This window comes from Urocampus carinirostris, chromosome 14 (genome assembly GCF_059441175.1).
Source record: "Urocampus carinirostris isolate Australia breed hairy pipefish chromosome 14, RoL_Ucar_1.0, whole genome shotgun sequence".
NCBI lineage: Eukaryota > Metazoa > Chordata > Actinopteri > Syngnathiformes > Syngnathidae > Urocampus > Urocampus carinirostris.
Window position 1 is genome coordinate 37,157,233 of NC_142362.1, and position 19,807 is coordinate 37,177,039.

The window sequence follows — 19,807 nt, forward strand, 5'->3', positions numbered from 1 at the left end:
TACTTGAAGTTCTTGCGCAATTTAACTATAAATGACACACATGACCAATTAATTTCCAATAAGATTTTCCAACTTGCCACGCAACTTACTGTACATGATATCATCATTCAGTGGTATTCTTTAGTGCCCATTTAGTGCCCGTTGTAGGGCCAGTTCATTTTGTACGACAGCCATTTTTGAAACTGCTACATTCCATAAATCAGCTCCCTCCTCTGAGCTCCCCCCCCAAAAAAATCTTTGTCTCTTCGGGCCAGAGTTTATCTTTTCAGTAAGCCATGGCCTTTGTTGACAGACTTCTTTTCATTGTGTCAAAGCGATGATTCTTCAGTGATATTATATCAAACATTTTAATAAAATCTCTGCAGAAATTAGGGTTGTGCACTCACTTTTGTGACGTAAATACTGTGTGGTTATAACCTGAATATACCAGACCGCAGTAGCGAGCAAAGCATATCACACATAGGCCTTCTGTGATTTCCTACTTAGTTTGGCTTGAACAAATATCCATTTACATGCTACAATTTATGGCAAGACGGTTCAAGAAATCCTACACATCAGCACATATGCACGTAAACAACGCTGGCTATTTACCGGAAGCATTTAAATATCAATAAACCTGAGTCAGCAAATAAAACGTATCACTATACATAATAATGGACACATTTAAAAACAAAATACTTCAAAAATGATCTTTCTCAAAGTTTTACATCCCCTTACATGATCTTACTTCTCTTGGGTAGTCCGTCTTGAAAATGGCTTTGCAGGTGTATCTGCAACTTTGTTGTAATCTCATTTAGTCGTACAGGGTTACATTTTTTAACATGACATACTTTTAACATTGCCATTGTTTAACTCAAGTTAGTATCCAATTAATAGACCCCTACATGTTATTTCTTCTATTTTAACGCCGGTTGACATAATCATTTGGTGCATTACCACCGCCTGTCGGGCCTTCAGCTGGCCTTACTGTTGCCATCTTGGGATCTGATTGGTTATTGCAACTATATCAGGGACACGTGCCATTGCTCAGACACCAGCACTATTTATTCCGAGAGTCTTAGTCAGATTTCAAAAAGGCTGACGACACAGGCTAGCTGAACTCTGATTTGATAAAAACTGACCTAAGACTACAGGAAGGAGTGTAACCAAATGGATAAAATATATAACAAAAAGTACAAAATGTGGAGACAAATTATAAAAAATTATACAGACGATCCCCCTATTTACGACTGTTTGACTTCCGAACATTTTTTTCCGGATGTCGAAAAATATCCGGACATTGCTGTAAGTAAGAATTTGTATTGTGTGCACCATTTTCCAAGTGCAGGACATAACTGTAGTGCTTATTTCCGCCGCTACCGGTGTGTGGCGTTGTGAAAGGTCACCCAGCATCCACGCCGAAGATCGTGTGTCAACATTCTGTACTGCATCTCCAGCACACTAAAAGTTAAACTTAACTTTATTTAACTTTATAGAGCATATTATTTTATGAAATGTTAATGTTTTAGTACAAAACAATACAGGCCACTTATACAAGCCTTAGACATACATCAACTTGGTTGCTTGCTCTACATACCTAAAAGCAGAACCAAGTTAAAAAAAGTAGTGTTATCATTGCAGCATATGCTAATGTTACTCATGTACCTGTTAATTGTTACCTACTGCACATGGCCCGATTATTAATATCATCACTCTTTTAATTCAATAGGGGACTGGGAAACACATGTTTAAGTAGTTGGACTTAAAGGCGATACATTACCTCTACAAAGGGTCTTGTAATTCAACACGATTTATGTTAATATCTCCATAACTATGGAATTGTGGGCAAATCTAACCGACTAAATATGAGTTATATAGTCTGTAGTCTAAGTGCTATCATTTTTTGGGGGCAGCAATTTTGTCATTTACTATTAAAAGTGACATTGAGTGCAATCTTTCCTTGCCCTCATGTAGGTTTGGAATCAGGGGAATATTGTAAGTACCTTAATTGTGGGACTGTGCAGCTCTTTGAGACTATCTGGGATTAAAGGTTATACAAATACATGTGTCTTGACTTGAATTATCTAGTGTAATGGTCAGTGATGGCCCAACTTCAGAAAATAGTGGTTGTTACCTGAGCAACTGTGATGACATTATCAGCCCACAAAAAGCTCGAAAATTGATACTGTGTTGAAAAAAAAAAAAAAAAAAAAGATATTAATGAGAATAATGTTTAAACTAGTGGGGACATATACATAGATCATCTTTTGGTGGGAGATCCTCTTTGAAAACACCTTTAAAGATGGATCCAGAAATATTCTCTCAAAATTAAAATAAGCACATCAAAATAAGGCCTGCTAATGCTTCGTGAATATGTCACAAGAGGTTATGTGCTTACAAAAACACATTTTCTGCCTGATTGGGGTCAATGGATTTCAGAGCTGCCAAATAAAGCCAAAGGGTATTAGAATAGTGTGTATTATTGTATAAAAATATAACCTCCCTCAGAAATCATTGTAGCGATGCGAATTATTGTAAATTCTTCCGTGGCTTTGAGACCGTCACTCACTGCTCCCCAATTGTACTCCTTGACTTGGTCACTCACAGGAACATGGCACTCGTATTTTTCTATTATTCTTTGCTTCGTTTCAATAGTCATCATTCTAATTTGTTTTTCTCAGACACCTTTCAGTTTCCATCTGTGGAACTCATGGCTGAGGTCAGAAAAATTCACAAAAAGGAGATACATTACATGTGATTAAAGAGATGTGGTTAAAACAAAACCGCGCAAAATTAATTGCATAATGGCGGGAGGCGCATGTGCAAACTTGACCAAGCTGATGGTAGAAAGCGGTCATGAGAGCGGTTTCTAGTGGTGACCTCCTGGAATTCCTGTGAACTGGATTTTCCTTTGTATAGCAAGCTAGATTTTTGTTAAAGAAAAAACTCTTGTAAACACAATTCCCAAGTGTAGAAGTGCTCATACGAAGAGGTACTACTGTATCTTTTATGCTTCTGTAGTAGAACTTATTCAAATACACAACTTTGGCTCCATTCTATGATACAGTGACCTCTGAAGGTAAAATATGAATTGGACAAAAAATCTTTACCTTTGATATTGAAGAGACGGGACTTTTTGCAGTTGTAAGCCACTTCTTGTTGGCAGTGCTTTGACCTGGACACGATCGCATGAAGTTGTTCTGGCGAGGCACCATAGTCAAGCACCGTGATGTGAGGTTTGTGCAGAGATGAGGCCTGGACTCGGACGGAGGCGGAGCTGTTGTGGGCCACCACTGTCCAAACTTTTTCTTCTACCCGAAAATAAACATGACAAAAGTTAGATTACCAACCCATTAGAATTTCCATGAAAATAAAATGTTTCATATTTAAAAAGGCTTGTGGTCCAGAACAACAACTAAATTAGAGCTCCAGGTCTGACTCATCGAGTCACTTCTATTAGATAATTAACCTTCCCATCTCGCAGTTTTTTTTTTAATTTTTAAACCTGCACACAGTGCAGCTGTGTTTTATAATGCGATGCTTCAAATGTGATTACCCGGCTCAGTTGCACCATCTAATTCTCCAGTCCACTCATAAATTAATTGGTCATGAATCTTGTGGAGACTGCCAGCAGCGAGACATGTGGAGTGAACAGCTGCGTTGTATATTACATTGTCTTGTGGTGAACAGGTATCACCCATCCGAACTTTCGGCTTAAGGCCCAAAGTTTAATATATCAAGTTTGATTAATTTCTGGGTTCTGACTTATAACGGGCCAAATGCAAAAGGTGAAAATAGAACGATAAATCGACAGAGAGATAGATTGATGCATGGTTATGGATGGATGCATTATCTATCTATATGTATATCTATCTCTCTCTCTCTCTCTCTCTCTCTATGTCTCATCTCATCTCATTAGCTACACCACTTGTCCTCAGTAGGGTCGCGGGGGTGATGGAGCCCACGGGGACAGACAACTCACTCGCTCATTCACACCTAGGGTAAATTTAGACCGGCCAATTCACCTGAAATGCATGTTTTTGGAATGTGGGAGGAAACCGGAGTGCCCGGAGGAAACCCAAGAAAGCACGGGGAGAACAAACAAACTCCGCACAGGAAGTCTGGAGCTGGATTTGAACCCACGCAGGAGGTTCCCAAGACATGAACCGTGCCGCACATGCGCTAACCACTGCGCCGCCGTGCTGCCTTTCTCTCTTACTTACTTACTTACTTATTGCTCCAGCGAAGGTCGGGGGGTCCCGTCCCTGTGCGTTGAGCCGACCAGATGAACCAGGTTTTTCCAATGCTGGCGGTCTTGTGCCAGCTGTTCTGCATCCTCTACGGCAACTCCGTGTTGTTGGAGGTCGCCCGCAACGACGTCGAGCCATCGAGTGCGGGGTTTCCCTCGTGGTCGTCTCCAGCCTGCGGCCTTTGGGTCAAACTGGAGAATGGCTCGTGTCGGATGGTCTGGTGGTAGACGAAGGACATGGCCAAACCAGCGGGTGCGGCGTTGTGCGACCAAGGAAGATGCTTGGGGCTGGCACGTGCGGGCTCTGAGCTCTTTATTGGAGACTCGCTGGGGCCACCTGATGTTCTCGATGGTTCTGAGAGCCCTGCTATCAAAACCATCGATTCTTGTGGCCAGGGTGTCGTTCAGGGGCCATGTTTCTGAGCCATAAAGCAGGATAGGGAGTACGGCGAGGTTGTAAATGCGGAGCTTCGTCTTGCGTGCGATGGTCTGGTGCCGCCAGAGTGGTTTCCAGAGAGACTGCAGAGCAGATGCTGCCAGGGCTCTTCTGCGGAGAATCTCTGGTTTTAGGTCCCCATTGTCTGTCACCATGGACCCCAGATATACAAAGCTCTTGACAGGCTCTACGATGTCGCTACCAATTTGGATGGGAGGTGGATCTGGTTCATCACCGACATACATGAACTTGGTTTTCGTCCAACTCACTTGCAGGCCAAGCCGCGCTGCCTCTTCGCTGTAAATGCCCAGAGCGTCTCTCAGCTGGCTGTAGGAAGTGCTAAGAATGATGGTGTCGTCAGCATACTCCAGGTCAGTCAGGTGGTAGTTGCCGAAAGACACTCCAGGGATGCGCTCACTAACCCTGAACATCAGATGGTCGATGATGCAATTAAAAAGGTCGGGAGCAGCCACACAGCCTTGGCGAACGCCGCTGGAGATAGCAAACCAGTCGGAGTCAATGCCGTTGATACGGACACAGCTCTCTGTGTTGCTGTAGAGCAGCTTGAACAGGGCTATGATCTTGGGTGGTGCTCTGAGAGCTTGGAGGATGTTCCACAGTGAAGAGTGGCAGACGGTGTCAAAGGCGGCCTTCAGATCAATGAATCCGATATATAGATGGCGATCTTTACGGAATTCACGGGTCTTTTCTATCAGCAAACGGACGGCAGAGATGTGGTCCGTTGTGGAGCGGTTGGGCATAAAGCCAGCCTGCTGGGGACGGCGGCAGCTTCTGATTGCTGGAAGGGCACGGCTGAGCAAGATCCTGGTAAAGACCTTGCCCGGGATGGAGAGTAAGGTTATGCCTCTGTGGTTTCCACAGACAAGCCTGTCGCCCTTGCATTTCCAGAAGGGCAAGATGACTCCTCTGGTCCAGTCGGTGGGCAGCTGCTCCGATTCCCACACCTGGTTGAATAGGCGGGTTAGCCACTCCACCATGCCATCACTGCCGGCCTTGAGCATCTCGCCGGTAATGGCACAGATGCCGGGGGCTTTCTTGGTGTTCAGCTTCTTCAGAGCAGCTCTCACTTCCTCGGGTGTTACAGGGTCTGTGCAGCAGGTGTCGTTAGGAGGTGCTGTGCTCGCAGCCCCTAGGAGGGTGGGATCAGCCGGGATGGTGCTGTGCTGCAAGAGGAGGCTAAAGTGCTCCTTCCAGCGCTCGAGGCAGTTGGCTTCTGTCATGATGAGGTTGCCGTCTGAGTCCTTTACCAGGGCTGTCTTTATGTGTGGGCCGCTACGGGCTTGGCGTAGTAGACTGAATACGCGGCTCATGTTGTTGTTGTTGGCCGCGGACTCAAGCTGTTGGGCTTCTGCCTGCCAAAACCTCTCCCTATCTTCAGCAATGGCCACATTGCGCAGGCGATTCAGTCTCCGATACTCTGTGAGGTCGCCTCGGAGTCGGGCCTCACGCCGCTGGTCTATGATGTTTAGTGTCCTCTCTGATATCCAGGGCTTTCTCGGGGAGGATCGCGGGCGTCCGAGGACATTGTGAGCAGACTGGAGGACACTTTCCTTGAAGGCCGCCCAGTCTGTCAGCTTGTCAGGAGCCAGGGTATCAAGAGAGCGGCGGATGGAGCAACTGAAGTCTCTGGCGATGTTGGGGTCGCTGAGTCGGGAGGAGTCGGGGCGAGGCAGAGTCTTGTGCTGGTTGGCTCGGAGCTTTAGCTTGAGCTGGGCCACCAGCAGACGATGGTCTGTGTTGCCAAGCTGTGCTCCTCTGAACACCCGGCAGTTGGTTACAAACGACTTCCAGCGTCGTGATATCAGGATGTGGTCCAATGCCTTCCTGGTTCTGCCATCTGGGCTGTACCACGTCCAGTGATGGATGCATTTCCGGGGAAACCAGGTGTCAGCAACACAAAGGTTGTTTTGGTGGCAGAGGAGGAGGAGGCGGTTGCCATTGTCGTTTGTTGTGCTGTCAACGAAGGTGGTGCCGACAGGTGAGCCGGGGGACCGATCATTGCTGGATAGAGTGGCGTTGGCATCAGTGAGGATGATGGTGACGTCGTGTGGTGGGGCTTGGTTGACAGCCTGGTGGAGTTGGTCAAAGAAAGCGTCCTTCGCATCCTCATCAGCGACATCGGTGGGGGCGTAGGCGACGATCACTGTCATCTTGCCGTGATGGTGGAGGAATCGAGCAGACAGTAGTCTGTCGCTTATTGGTGTCCAGCTGATGAGGGACCTCCGGAGGGCTTTTGGAATGGCAAGAGCCACACCGTAAAGGCCGGTCCGACTCTCGGGGCCACTCCAGATGTAGCAATGGTTGCCAGCTGTTGTTTCACCATTGCCTTGCCATCGTACTTCACAGAGCCCTGCCATGGTGATGTTATAGCGACAGAGCTCTCGGGACAGCAGGGTGGCAGCTCCGGGGCGAAGGAGTGTCTGGACATTCCAGGTGGCGACACGGGTCTTATGACGAAGATCGATCCGTACTCGTTGGTCGGGGGCAGGCTGGGGTCCGTTACCGTGTTGGTCAGTCCGGCTTCTTTCTCTGGTCAGTTTCGCAACAAAGTGTGTTTCTCCTGGGTGAGTTGTTAGCCCTCCGCAGGATAGTCGGTTGGTGGGGCTGCCACCTCACAGCGTACCGACACGCTGGGGTCTTTGTTTGTCTGGAACCTACCCCGGAGACCGGCCCACCATGGGTGACCCTACCAGGAGCAAGCTCCCGACGGTATCGCTCTCCAGGGTCACTGGAACACGCAAGCCCCCTCGCCGCATCAAGGCCAGACCCATCCGAGGGGGCCTTTCTCTCTATGTATCTATATACATACACACACATATATATATATATATATATATATATATATATATATATATATATATATATGTATATATATATATATATATATATATATATATATATATACAGTGCATCCGGAAAGTATTCACAGCGCTTCACTTTTTCCACATTTTGTTATGTTAGAGCCTCATTCCAAATTGTATTAATTTAATCTCTTATCTCAAAATTCTACACAAAATACTCCATTATGACAATGTGAAAAAGGTTTTTTTTTTTTTACTTTTTTTGAATTTTTAAAAAATAGAAAACTAAGAAATCACATTTACATAAGTATTCACAGCCTTTGCCATGAAGCTCAAAATTGAGCTCAGGTGCATCTTTTTTCCACTGATCATCCTTGAGATCTTTCTACAGCTTAATTGGAGTCCACCTGCAGTAAATTCAGTTGATTGGACATGATTTGGAAAGGCACACACCTGTCTATATAAGATCCCACAGTTGAGTGTGCATGTCAGAGCACAAACACCAAGCACGAGGTCAAAAGAACTGTCTGTAGACCTGCGAGACAGGATTGTCTTGAGGCACAAATCTGGGGAAGGATACAGAAAAAATTCTGCTGCTTTGAAGGTCCCAATGAGCACAGTGGCCTCCATTATTCGTAATTGGAAGACATTTGGAACCACCAGGACTCTTCCTAGAGCGGGCCGGCCTTCTAAACCGAGCGATCGGGGAAGAAGGGCCTTAGTCAGGGAGGTGACCAAGAACCCGATGGTCACTCTGTCAGAGCTACAGCGTTCCTCTGTGGAGAGAGGAGAGCCTTCCAGAAGGACAACCATCTCTGCAGCAATCCACCAATCAGGCCTGTATGGTAGATGGCCAGACGAAAGCCACTCCTTAGTAAAAGGAACATGGAAGCCCGTCTGGAATTTGCCAAAAAACACCTGAATGACTCTCAAACCATGAGAAACAAAATTCTCTGGTCTGATGAGACAAAGATTGAACTCTTTGGTGTGAATGCCAGGCGCCATGTTTGGAGGAAACCAGGCACCGCTCATCACCAGGCCAATACCATCCCTACAGTGAAGCATGGTGGTGGCAGCATCATGCTGTGGGGATGTTTTTCAGCAGCAGTAACTGGCAGACTAGTCAGGATAGAAGGAAAAATGAATGCAGCAATATATAGAGATATCCTGGATGAAAACCTGCTCCAGAGCGCTCTTGACCTCAGGCTGGGGCGAAGGTTCATTTTTCAGCAGGACAACGACCCAAAGACACAGCCAAGATCTCAAAAGATTGGCTTCAGAATCACTCCGTGAATGTCCTGGAGTGGCCCAGCCAGAGTCCAGACTTGAATCCGACCGAACATCTCTGGAGAGATCTGAAAATGGCTGTGCACAAACGTCTCCCCTCCAACCTGATTGAGCTTGAGACTTATTGCAAAGAAGAATGGGCAAAACTGCCTAAAGATAGGTGTGCTAAACTTGTGGGATCATATTCAAAAAGACTTGAGGCTGTATTTGCTGCCAAAGGTGGATCAACAAAGTATTAAGCAAAGGCTGTGAATACTTATGTAAATGTGATTTCTTAGTTTTCTATTTTTAATAAATTCAAAAAAAGTAAAAAAAAAAAGATTTCACATTGTCATTATGGAGTATTTTGTGTAGAATTTTGAGATAAGAGATTAAATTAATACAATTTGGAATGAGGCTCTAACATAACAAAATGTGGAAAAAGTGAAGCGCTGTGAATACTTTCCAGATGCACTGTATATATATATATATATATATATATATATATATATATATATATATATATATATATTTATATATTTATTTATATATATATATATATATATATATATATATATATATACATAAATGTATATATATACATATATGTATGTATGTATATGTCTGTATATACACACACACACACACACACACACACACATAAAAACGCCAAACTCACTCTCCAGACAAATATCTTCAGATTTTATTTTAGTGTGTGATGTTAGATGATTTGATAAAATGTGTGTAATAAGAATAATGCCAAAGCCAGTGTCCCACATCAATAAATGTACCACATTAAACTTGTCTCCCTCCTGCAATTACTTAAGATCGTTGAGGCTCATCTTGACCTTCATTTTTTTATTGATGGTTTCAAAACAAGGTGCAAGCATTGTTCTTTGGTAAAAATGTCACAAAATACTGCAAACGAGGAAACTGACTGGGCAGACAGAAGTGAGCTGTGTGCATAGCTTTGCCCACCCCGACTGCTCACCCAGTTAAATTACTCTGTGTGCTTGGCTGGCATTTCTGGCTTATTACAGTCTTTATCATAAAGTGTTTCAACAGTGAACCTTAGTTGTTTCATGAGCTTCCATTCAAAGGATTGCCTAGCAACGTACAGCCAAAACTATGTCTGTTGGTGTGAAACATCCACTGTGAACTGTAGTGGAATGTATGCTCTTTGTATACTGGACCGAACCATTGACAATAATAACACTATGTCAGTTAGCGTGCAATAGACTCATCTACACGCTTATCATATTAGAAATGCTCCAGATGAAATTTGCAAGAGTGTATTTTTTTAGGTTTTTACTCTCACAATAGATTGCCGAACCCTGATTTATGTAATTGTAAATTAAGTATAGTAATCCCTTGCAATAACGCGGTTTACTTATCATGGTTTTGCCACTTCACGGATTTTCATCATGAATTGTGGTTTGCATTCTGAGAGGCTAAAAATATTGCACCGCCCTTTTTTGCTTGTCTGCCTGCACATAAATGGTGACGACATCTGAGTTGTACACATACATAAAAAGGCTTGACGAACCTACATCTTACATGCTCAAATCTTTTTCAACTTCATTACACTCAGTAAGAAAAACTAGCACCCAGCTTCAAAATGTTTGGTGACCAATGCCATAGTTTGTATTCTTTCTTGTGCTTTATAACACCCGTTTTCGGTTGCACTACATCATACAGCGACATCTAGTATTCAAATAATATACAGTGTCCCTGTGTCAGTGTTTGTTATATGTTATGATGCACTTTTTTCAGGCATCCTCTTTCAGCCCAGCCCCTCTGCCAAATGTTTGTACGAATGTGGCCTCAAAGCTCAAAGCTTAGAGTGCAGCACGGTAATGTAATAAAATGCAAGGTTTCTATGCCTTTTTCATGGCCAAGTTATACCACCTTTTAAAGACTTTCAAAGTCAATCTTCCAATAAGTCCAGTACCATAGAAAAAATAAATCCTGCACTGATCAAAAGAACTGAAGCCTAATTCTTAATTTCAAACAATTACTCTAGCGCAAAGCGTATTTCATAACCCTAAACCTGCAGCCCAAACCCTAGCTCCTAACCCAAGCCCTACACCTAACCCTAGTTGTAACCCTAGCCCTAACCCAGTTTTAAACTGTAACCCTAGCTCCAAACCACTCTTGGACCGCTACATTCACTTTAGAATCCTAATATGGAGATCAAACCCTAGCCCTAACCCTATATCTACACACCTAAGTCTAGCTGTTACCCTAGCCCCAACCCTATTTCAGAGCCCTACATTTAGTTCAATACATGTTAATATATGAAAATGAATGCGTATATAGTAAATTTGATTGTGCTTGCTGGCAGTTCTAGGTAATTATTATTTATGACTGCATTTTTATTTGCATACATGTGCTTTTGTGTTAAGTTTTATATACACAGGGATCAGAATGGAGATTTTCATTTTCAGCTGAAATAGCCAGGGTCCAGGGGCCGCAGAAGTCAACAGCATTTATCTTATTTGCTATGTGAAAATTGCACTAGAATTAATTAAATCCAACAAAACAGAAACCATGTATTATATATATATATATATATATATATATATATATATATATATATATATATATATATATATATATATATATATATATATATATATATATAAATTAAAAAAATAATAATATATTGACATTAAAAGCATTTGTAATATTGAACATGATCATGATGATACAAAATAATTTATTTTAATCATGTTTATAACAAATTTTAAATTTTGTTTATCCTGTTCTAAATATTGTATAAACACAAAAGATAAAACCATTTCATAAATAAATAGATTTATAAATACCTCAGATTGGGATTTTCTGTCACAAAGGGGAACCAGTGGTTGACTGCTGCTAGTATTTGAAGTGGAAGGATTTGGAACGGCCAATAATGTTGAACCGGTGGTGTTACTGTTAGTTTCACTGCCGATTTTAAATGCGTATCCGAGTGCATAATTTGATCACCGGCAACAGTTTTTTGCTTTGTGCTTGTTCATTTTAGCATGATCGATCAATGCCACACAACCTCGCGTACCATAATTGATCAGATCGACACAGTATAGACACTTTGCTTTCCCTGGAACATCACACTTTGCGATGAACTGGCTCAAAGTTTCTGTAACTTCCTCGATCTTTGCGCCGATTTTAACGTTTACTGTGACAGTCTTCTCCAGCCATGACCACTTAAATTTATTCTTGATTCCTTTATCAATCTCGGAGACAAAAGCCTCGTCTTCTTTTCTTAGTATTTTCATATTTACTTTTTCAAACACTCATTTCACCGTTTGAAAAGACCGGAAGGAGCGCCATGTTTGAGAAAGCCAATGCTCTGAACAAAAGCTCCGCTGATTGGTTATCAGCAAACCTATCGACCAATGGTAGGAGTCGATCTATTTGTTAGCTAAACTACGTTGTGTGTTATAGATCTAATGCGCTGCGCTTCTTGTTGCCGATTTTTCTCGCGATCTCTAACTGCTAACTTGGGGTGATGAAACAGTCACGTATCATACCTCACCCCCCCAAAATATTTTCTCATCGAATTTAGACGATTTACGGGAATAACCTTTGGGGTTCAAAAACAGCGGAAATCCGCGGATCCGCGGAAAATTCTGATCCCTGTATACAATATTCATTAAAATCTACGAGGAGCAACTTTATACCATTTGAAATATTTCTCTTCCCTGGACTGAATCGCCTTTTTCTTTGTGTTGTCTAATATTTATTATAAATCTGTAAATCATTCCAGATATGCTTAGTGAATGTCGCCATAAAGCACGTGCACTCCAGGCTGGAGGTTGACGCTGGCTTGTAATGCAGACATATCTCAGCATCACAGACGAGGCCCATCTGTGCATTCCCTGACATTTACGTCCCAACAAAACATAATTAATTCTCCTCTGCACCTGTCATTCCCCAACACCTCCTGCTGCCCTCCGCATGAAAAATAAGAAGGAAAATAGCAAGCAAACAATATATCGCCGAGCTGATCCTTTGTTTGTACGGCAAAATTAGACAAGTAGTCCATCTTAAGTATGATTGCAGTACACGGCATGCGACTGTTGACTTTTCCTTCAAGAAAATCCTCTACTCACGTCATGATTATGCTGATCAGGTTGTCATACTGAGAGCTATTTGGATCCGGGACATATTTTGTAATTGAGGTCAAGTTGAGAGATCGTTATGTGAAGCTAACACGAGAAAAAAAAAGATTGGAGAGACTGTAGCATATTGTCTCCTGTGTCATATGTAAGCATTTGTGTTTTGAGTGGCTAAGTTTATTTTCGGGTACAGTAATCCCCCGGTGTATCCCAGTTTACTTTTCACGGTTTCGCTACTTAGTGGATTTTTATTGTGCATTGTATTCTGCATTATGATTGGCTAAACAGAGTTTGCCCCTTTTCTGCCTATTTGAGCACTAGAAGTCACAGTCTAGTGTAGAGCAACTAAAAACGGGAAGGAAGAATACAAACTACAGAGACTCAGAGTGACTCAGAGTACATGATATACTGTATTTTCTATGTGTGGTCGTTTGGTGCTTTGCAGATTTTCAGCTTACACTGTGTCCTACATTCAGATTGGCTAAACAGAGTAAGATGCTTTCTATCAGCAACAAAGATAGACCTCTCCACCCTCTTAACCTGCTGAGGAGCCTCATGAGTCTTTCATTGGTGTTACCTAGGAGCTCCCTTGGCATATTTTCAAAAATGTTTGATTTCTGAAGGACAGAACCGGAATGTAAATGCAGTTTTCCATAATGGCAGCAAAGTATCATGTTGAGTGAAGTGGATCGGGTCCGTATTTCATAATGTTATGCAAAAACAAAATAAAAACAATGGCAAAATTATTTTTTAAATCCTAATTTGACATAGAGATTTTTTTTGTAAAAAGAAAATACAACAGTACTTGTATTTGCTAAGCAAATACTTGAGTCTGTAAATCAAATTTGTTTTTGAGTAAGAAAATAAATAATTCAATACTTCAACAATCAAATAATTTAATGTTTCTTCTTCGCAGATTTTCATGTTACGCGGGGTGTTCTACCCCCATTAGCCACAATAATCAAGGATTACAGTATACAAATATTATCGCCAATCTTATGGGAGTGATGACAAAGGAGTTCAAACCATCAACAATATGTACACTAAATATTTTTGGCATATTTATTTCTCCTCAAAGCTTCGGTCACTTGTCTTGATTGCCTTCCAATCACAACTCTCTCTTGTCACTATTTAAACAATATGTCCCCTTGGCTCTGTGTTAGTTTGTTGTCTACTATTTCACGCCACAAGCACTTTAGCCTCAGGCATTTTGTTGTTAAAGTCTACAGAACCCTTGCCTGCCCTTCCGAAGCAAAAGTACCACCTGATGAACTCTGTCACCTTCGCTGTTTCGATTTAATAAAAAACCGACCTCTCATCTTCATCTTGGACTAAGTTTGTTGCCCCACCACCTGACATCCTGTGGACCAAAACCACGCCCGAATAAAAGCACACCGTTTGCTTTACTAATCAGTATTTCTGCACTTTGGTTCCGTACCAGCCCAATTGAGTTTTTGACGCAACTGTGAAATCATATTTAATAAACTCCCATCAATACATGAAAACATCTACCATTGTTTACCAAGATTCAATGTTTAATTTTGTCCAGTGGACAACGCACTAGCATCCACTTAAATTACAGTGTGAAAATTTATTCTTTTCAGAATGTTATTGTAACGATTTTTTTTTACAATATTTCAATGTTTCGGCCACAAACATATTTGTTTACTCACCTAGTCCTAAATTACAAATATACCAAACTCTGTATTTAAATGAGTTAACTGCTTTATTTAGTTGACAAAAATAGTGTTTTTTTTCTGCAATGCTGTGATTGATTAAATTCAAACCAGTTTTTGAATTCTGTTTAGTGCAGGGCCTACCTGTCATGTTACAGTACACCTGCATGGCCCCTAAGGGTCCGCTGCCATCTGGGTCCAGGAAAAACAAGCCCGAGGAGCCACCAGTCAGCTTGTAGGCTTCGCACGATGACTCGTAGATGGCTGAAAAAGGGAAACTCGTTGAAACTCTCACGGTTCCATCATACTTGATGACCCTTATGTGATTTTGTTAAGGTTTTTTTTTATTATCTTTTTCTTTAACAGGCACTTTACCTCTGATCTTGCACAGCAGATTTAAGAGATGATCTACTGTGGCGTGCAACATACTGCTCTGGAAATGAATCCGTAAAAGTGCTTGGGTATCTGATATTTTCCTTTTCACTAAGTATTCAAAAACATTTAAGGAAATTACTGTGAATTCAGGACTACAGAGTGCTACTTCTTTGCTATTCTTAAACACTGTGGCTTTAAATACGGGGTGGCTTATTCTTTTGTTTTTCGGTTTGGCATCACCAGGCACGGTGAGCTGTTTTTTTCAGCCACGCATTCGCTCTAAATACAAAAATCCGTGGTCATGTCTGAATACATTTACAACACACTAAAAGAAATATTAGTGCAAGATTTTGCCAACATGTTTCATATATGGAACAGGGGCAAAATGGTAGCTTTGATAGTACTTTATCAATATTTACAATGTAATCACGATATTTTAACTTTTCGCACAAATCAAGTCCTCAATGTATACATCTGATATGAACAGTAGTGAAAGTTATCCATCAGACATGCTAGACTTTTCTTTCAATATCGTTGGCATCGATGTTAGGTCGCTGAAGTTTCCTTTAATCCATGGGATACGATACAAGCTGACGCATTGTGGTCAATTACCACGCCAACCACCAATGATAGCAACACAGAAAGACACTTCTGTGTCGCAATGTGGCACTATTTTCCACAGTATGGTTGTTCTGGTGATGTCTACATGTAGAAATATAAGGCTCACATTTTACATGATGCAGCCCTTTCAGTGCAGTAATAAGAATAGGCTCGCTTTGTAAACGACATTTTGATCTGAAAATACATTTTAAAAACTCAAAGCGGAACAGAAAACGACAAAACTTATGAAAAACTAATTATTAAATAAATTAGTGCATAATGTCTTAATATTATTGATAATATATCATTAAAAAAACAAATAAAATCTGAGGAGCCCTTTGGGAACCTTGTCTTTACAGTGAGCCGAGCCAAAGAAGCCATTTTTCTAAATACAGCTGTCCTCTTGGTTGTGACCAGTAGGGGGTGGGGACTCTTCACATGACAACAACATAATAACAAGCAAGACACTTTTTTTAAAATTTGGATTTTCTTCATTTAATGCGTAGTCTATAGTGTTGAACTGCTAAGATACATGGATATGAAAACAATTTAAAGCATTTTCAGCACTTCACCCAATATTTAAGCATTTTCCTGACCCCGAAAACACAAAATTAAAATTCAAGCATTTTCAAGGATTTCAAGCATCCGTACAAACCCTGCATGTAAGATTATTATACTTAATCTAAATACAGCATGTGCAGCCTAATGGTAACATGATGGCGACATTCAAGTGTGATTGTTGCATGTTCTGCTGGGGTGCTCCAGCATCAATAAAACCTTTTGCATTTCTTGGGGGCAAAAAAAAGCATTTTGTTTGTTGTTCAAACAAAATATAGCCCGAAAAGTTCTGAGAGGATTAAGATAAAAGCACTTGGTATGAAGCCAGAGAAGACAAGGGTATTTTTGATGTTGATCCAGTGTGTGTGTGTGCGTGTGTGTGTGTGTGTGTGTGTGTGAGGGAGTCCCTCTCCAAGCTGAGAGATGATGGACATTTTCACAAAATTACGTTTTTCTTTCTACATATCAAAGTACTTGACAAACTTTGTCGTGGTTAATTGTTATATTATCTTATTCCAAACCAGGACCGAAATACAATTAAATTATGGCCGCCTTTGAGTTTATCCTGCTTGCTAAATTCCTTAGCATTAGAACATCCAATATTTATTTTTCTTTATAAGTCAAGTCATGTTTATTTGTATAGCCCCTAATCACAAAGATTCTCAAAGGGCTGCACAGACCACAGATTATTGCAAACCACAAACTATTATGACGCTATCCCCTCATCTAAAACCTACATGCCTATAATACACATAAGGTGCCCTAACAGAACATAATGTGACATGAGTACAACAGGGGGAATTGTTAAGGGGACAGTGTGTAATATCTAACTAGATTTTAGTGTATGATGTAATGTAACCAAAAACAAGTGCTACAAAGCACAATACACATACAATACAAACAATACAAACTATTGAGACTCAAAGTCACAAGAGCACACCATTTTCCTTTTGCTTGTCTCTTTGTAAAGAACAGAACAGACAATTAAGAAAGAAAAATATGAAAAAAAGAAAAACTGAGATAGAAAGAAGAGAAGAAAGGAAAAATAATAAAAATGGTCAATGAACAATGAGTTAAATACTTTCCGTTTATGTTATTCTATGCTTCTTTAAGATGTTTTTCTTTTAATTTCAAATTTCTAGTTTGTTTATCTTTATTTTTTTCCTTTGTTTTTATTTTTGAGGTATAGAACTGCACTATTAGCTAATTCTGTTAACAGTGAGTTATTTTATAATTCCAAGAAACACACTACAAATATTTTAGGCACATTTTCCTTTTTTGTAGTTGAACAATGTCCACACCGTGCTTCCTATTTGCCTTGATCATTATTAGCTAATAGTAGGAGTTGGAACATGTATTTGCCCCTCTGTTCTGCCTGACAGGCAGGGTGCAGCAGCAGGCCAGGTAGAGATTAGGAGTGTGTTTGTCAGTCACCCACTCAGGCATTAACTTATAGAGTGGCCAGAAGTGCTTCGAGAGAGAGAGAAGAGCTGCGCGATCTATGCAGAGAAGTGGCTCTCTGAGAATTTTGAAGGAGGAGCGAAGATTCCAGGACAATATTATTGATCTGATCCAAGTACTTGCTTAGTATCACTTATTTTGATATTTGGATAAATCTGCCCACCCATAGTTGTTAGACATTCTCATTAACACATGGCACCATCACCATTAACAGCATTAAAGTATCACAAATTTCTAACGATATTCTTTTTTGATAAATATTTTCGATGTGTTAAATTGGGATAACCAATTGCTTCATGAAATTGTCTATTGTTTGTGGTGTGGTGTCAGACTCACTGTATTTTCATTTTATGTTTCTGTTTTGGATAAAAGGGGAGCTTGGACACTTATTTTCCTTCAGTCAGCACTTCTAAGAGGAGTTGCTGCTAAATCGTGTACCACACAACACACACACACACACACATGGAGAGCAGACAAACTTCTGATAGTTAACCTTTTTAGGGCTTTAGAAACACACAAAAAAACTAAGTATGCAAAGTGTTACAGCTATGGCAAAATAGTGCAAACATAAATTGATACATTTAGATTGATCAAACAAACCTATTTTGCCCCTAGGATTTACTATACTGACACTTCCACCAAACACCAGTGGAGTTTTAGAGGAGTTTGAACTTTTGCTCAGGGAGCGGCAGATAAGAGCAGGATCTAAAAAACTTTATTTGTCCCTCAGAAAGATCCTTTACATATTCTCACCTGTCATCCACAGCACCTGTGCTTTTAATACACTCATTTATGCCTATTTTTAATTCAAGAGATGCTCCTGTCTGTTATTCCCTCAAAGACACACACATATACACTCACATACCAAAGTTTGCGTTTTCCGGAAGAAAAAAAAAGTAAATCAGTATTCTGGAGCAATAGATACAGGCATCTGCATGGTAAATGTCAAGGTGCTGATAAAGGGTGCTAATATTTGAATATATATTCTTAAAAAGTAAAACAACATCAAAAGTGTAAGGAAGTCTATTTTCGTCTGCACAACCAACCTTTAAAGCTGCATTGGTCTTCTCAACAAATACAATAAAGACTTGTTATTATAGGTCATGTTGTTGATGGCATAAAAACAGACATTCATACACCACATTTTTAAATGGAAAATACATATTTTTCTGTGTCTGGTGTGAGACTCAATTCTTATGTTTGTTAGTGGTTTAGTGCCCACTTGTTAGTTTGTTACTTCATTCCTTGTATTTTCTATTTCCCGGCTTTGGGTTTTGTTTGGAACTTTAGTTTCGTGAACCTTTGTTTGACACACTGTACCTCCTTTTGTTATTGAATATCTTCCATCTTTTCGAGCACCCCTGCCTGTCCCTGCTTCCCACACATGGGTCTATTAAAAGGTAAAAATACGTTTGTTATTTATGAAGGATCAATGAAATGAAACGAATCCTCTATGTAAGTTCAAAATACAGACGCTCCCCTACTTACGAACGGGATACGTTCCGGACGATCGTTGATTTTGGTCGTAAATGGCTTCGATGCTTATTTTGTATGGAATGTATGTTTAAGGTTTATATAAGTATGTTTAAATCTCGTATAAGTAACCTGTACGGTTTTGTACTGAAAAAATCTAAGTTTCATAATATAATAAAATCTATAAAGATAAATAAAGTTAAGTTTAACTTACTTTTGGAAGACAGGTTTCAAGAGTTAGGCAACTCCCTCCTCTGTGGTAAAAAGTGTCCAAAAAGAAGCGATTAAACCATTTTCTAACAGCCTCCAGCTTCCATATTCCGCTTTCATTTCAAATGAAACAGGTTGCCTCTTCTTTACACCTTACACCAACCATATTGAATTGATGCACGAGATATTAAACAATAAAAATGTCAAAATTCTTAGCGTGATGGAGATACAGTATAGAATGTTTACACACAAACTAGAAAGAGGGAGCAGATTTGTTCTTCGGGGTGGATGCTGGGTGACCTCTCACAGCGCCACACGCCGGTAGCGGCGGAAAGAAGCACGACACTACTGTACTGTACTGTGAAAAATCTAACTTACAGCAATGTCCGGATATTTTCGACATCCCGAAAAATGTTCGTATCTACTGTTTTTCGTAAGTCGAACGGTCGTAAGTAGGGGAGCGTCTGTAATCTACTTGCTGGAATCATGATTGCAGCCTCTAAAAAGCTGCTTCTTTGATGCTTTAATAAACTCTTTTATGCATCTCCCTTATACGTGCTTGAATAAACTCTTTGTTTTTG

At 40.7% G+C, this 19,807-nt stretch overlaps 1 protein-coding gene across 2 annotated transcripts in view; it reads right to left on the bottom strand.

Annotated features, from left to right (window-relative positions):
• LOC148353352 (contactin-associated protein-like 5) overlaps positions 1 to 19,807 on the bottom strand; it is a 303,332-nt gene that overhangs the window by 98,189 nt on the left and 185,336 nt on the right. For both annotated transcript variants that reach the window (XM_088352165.1, XM_088352163.1), the window contains exons 12-13: positions 14,694 to 14,813; positions 3,090 to 3,290 (exon numbers count right to left, since the gene is read on the bottom strand). In XM_088352165.1, coding sequence (XP_088208291.1) covers positions 3,090 to 3,290; positions 14,694 to 14,813 — 321 coding nt within the window. The remainder of the gene's footprint in view (positions 1 to 3,089; positions 3,291 to 14,693; positions 14,814 to 19,807) is intronic.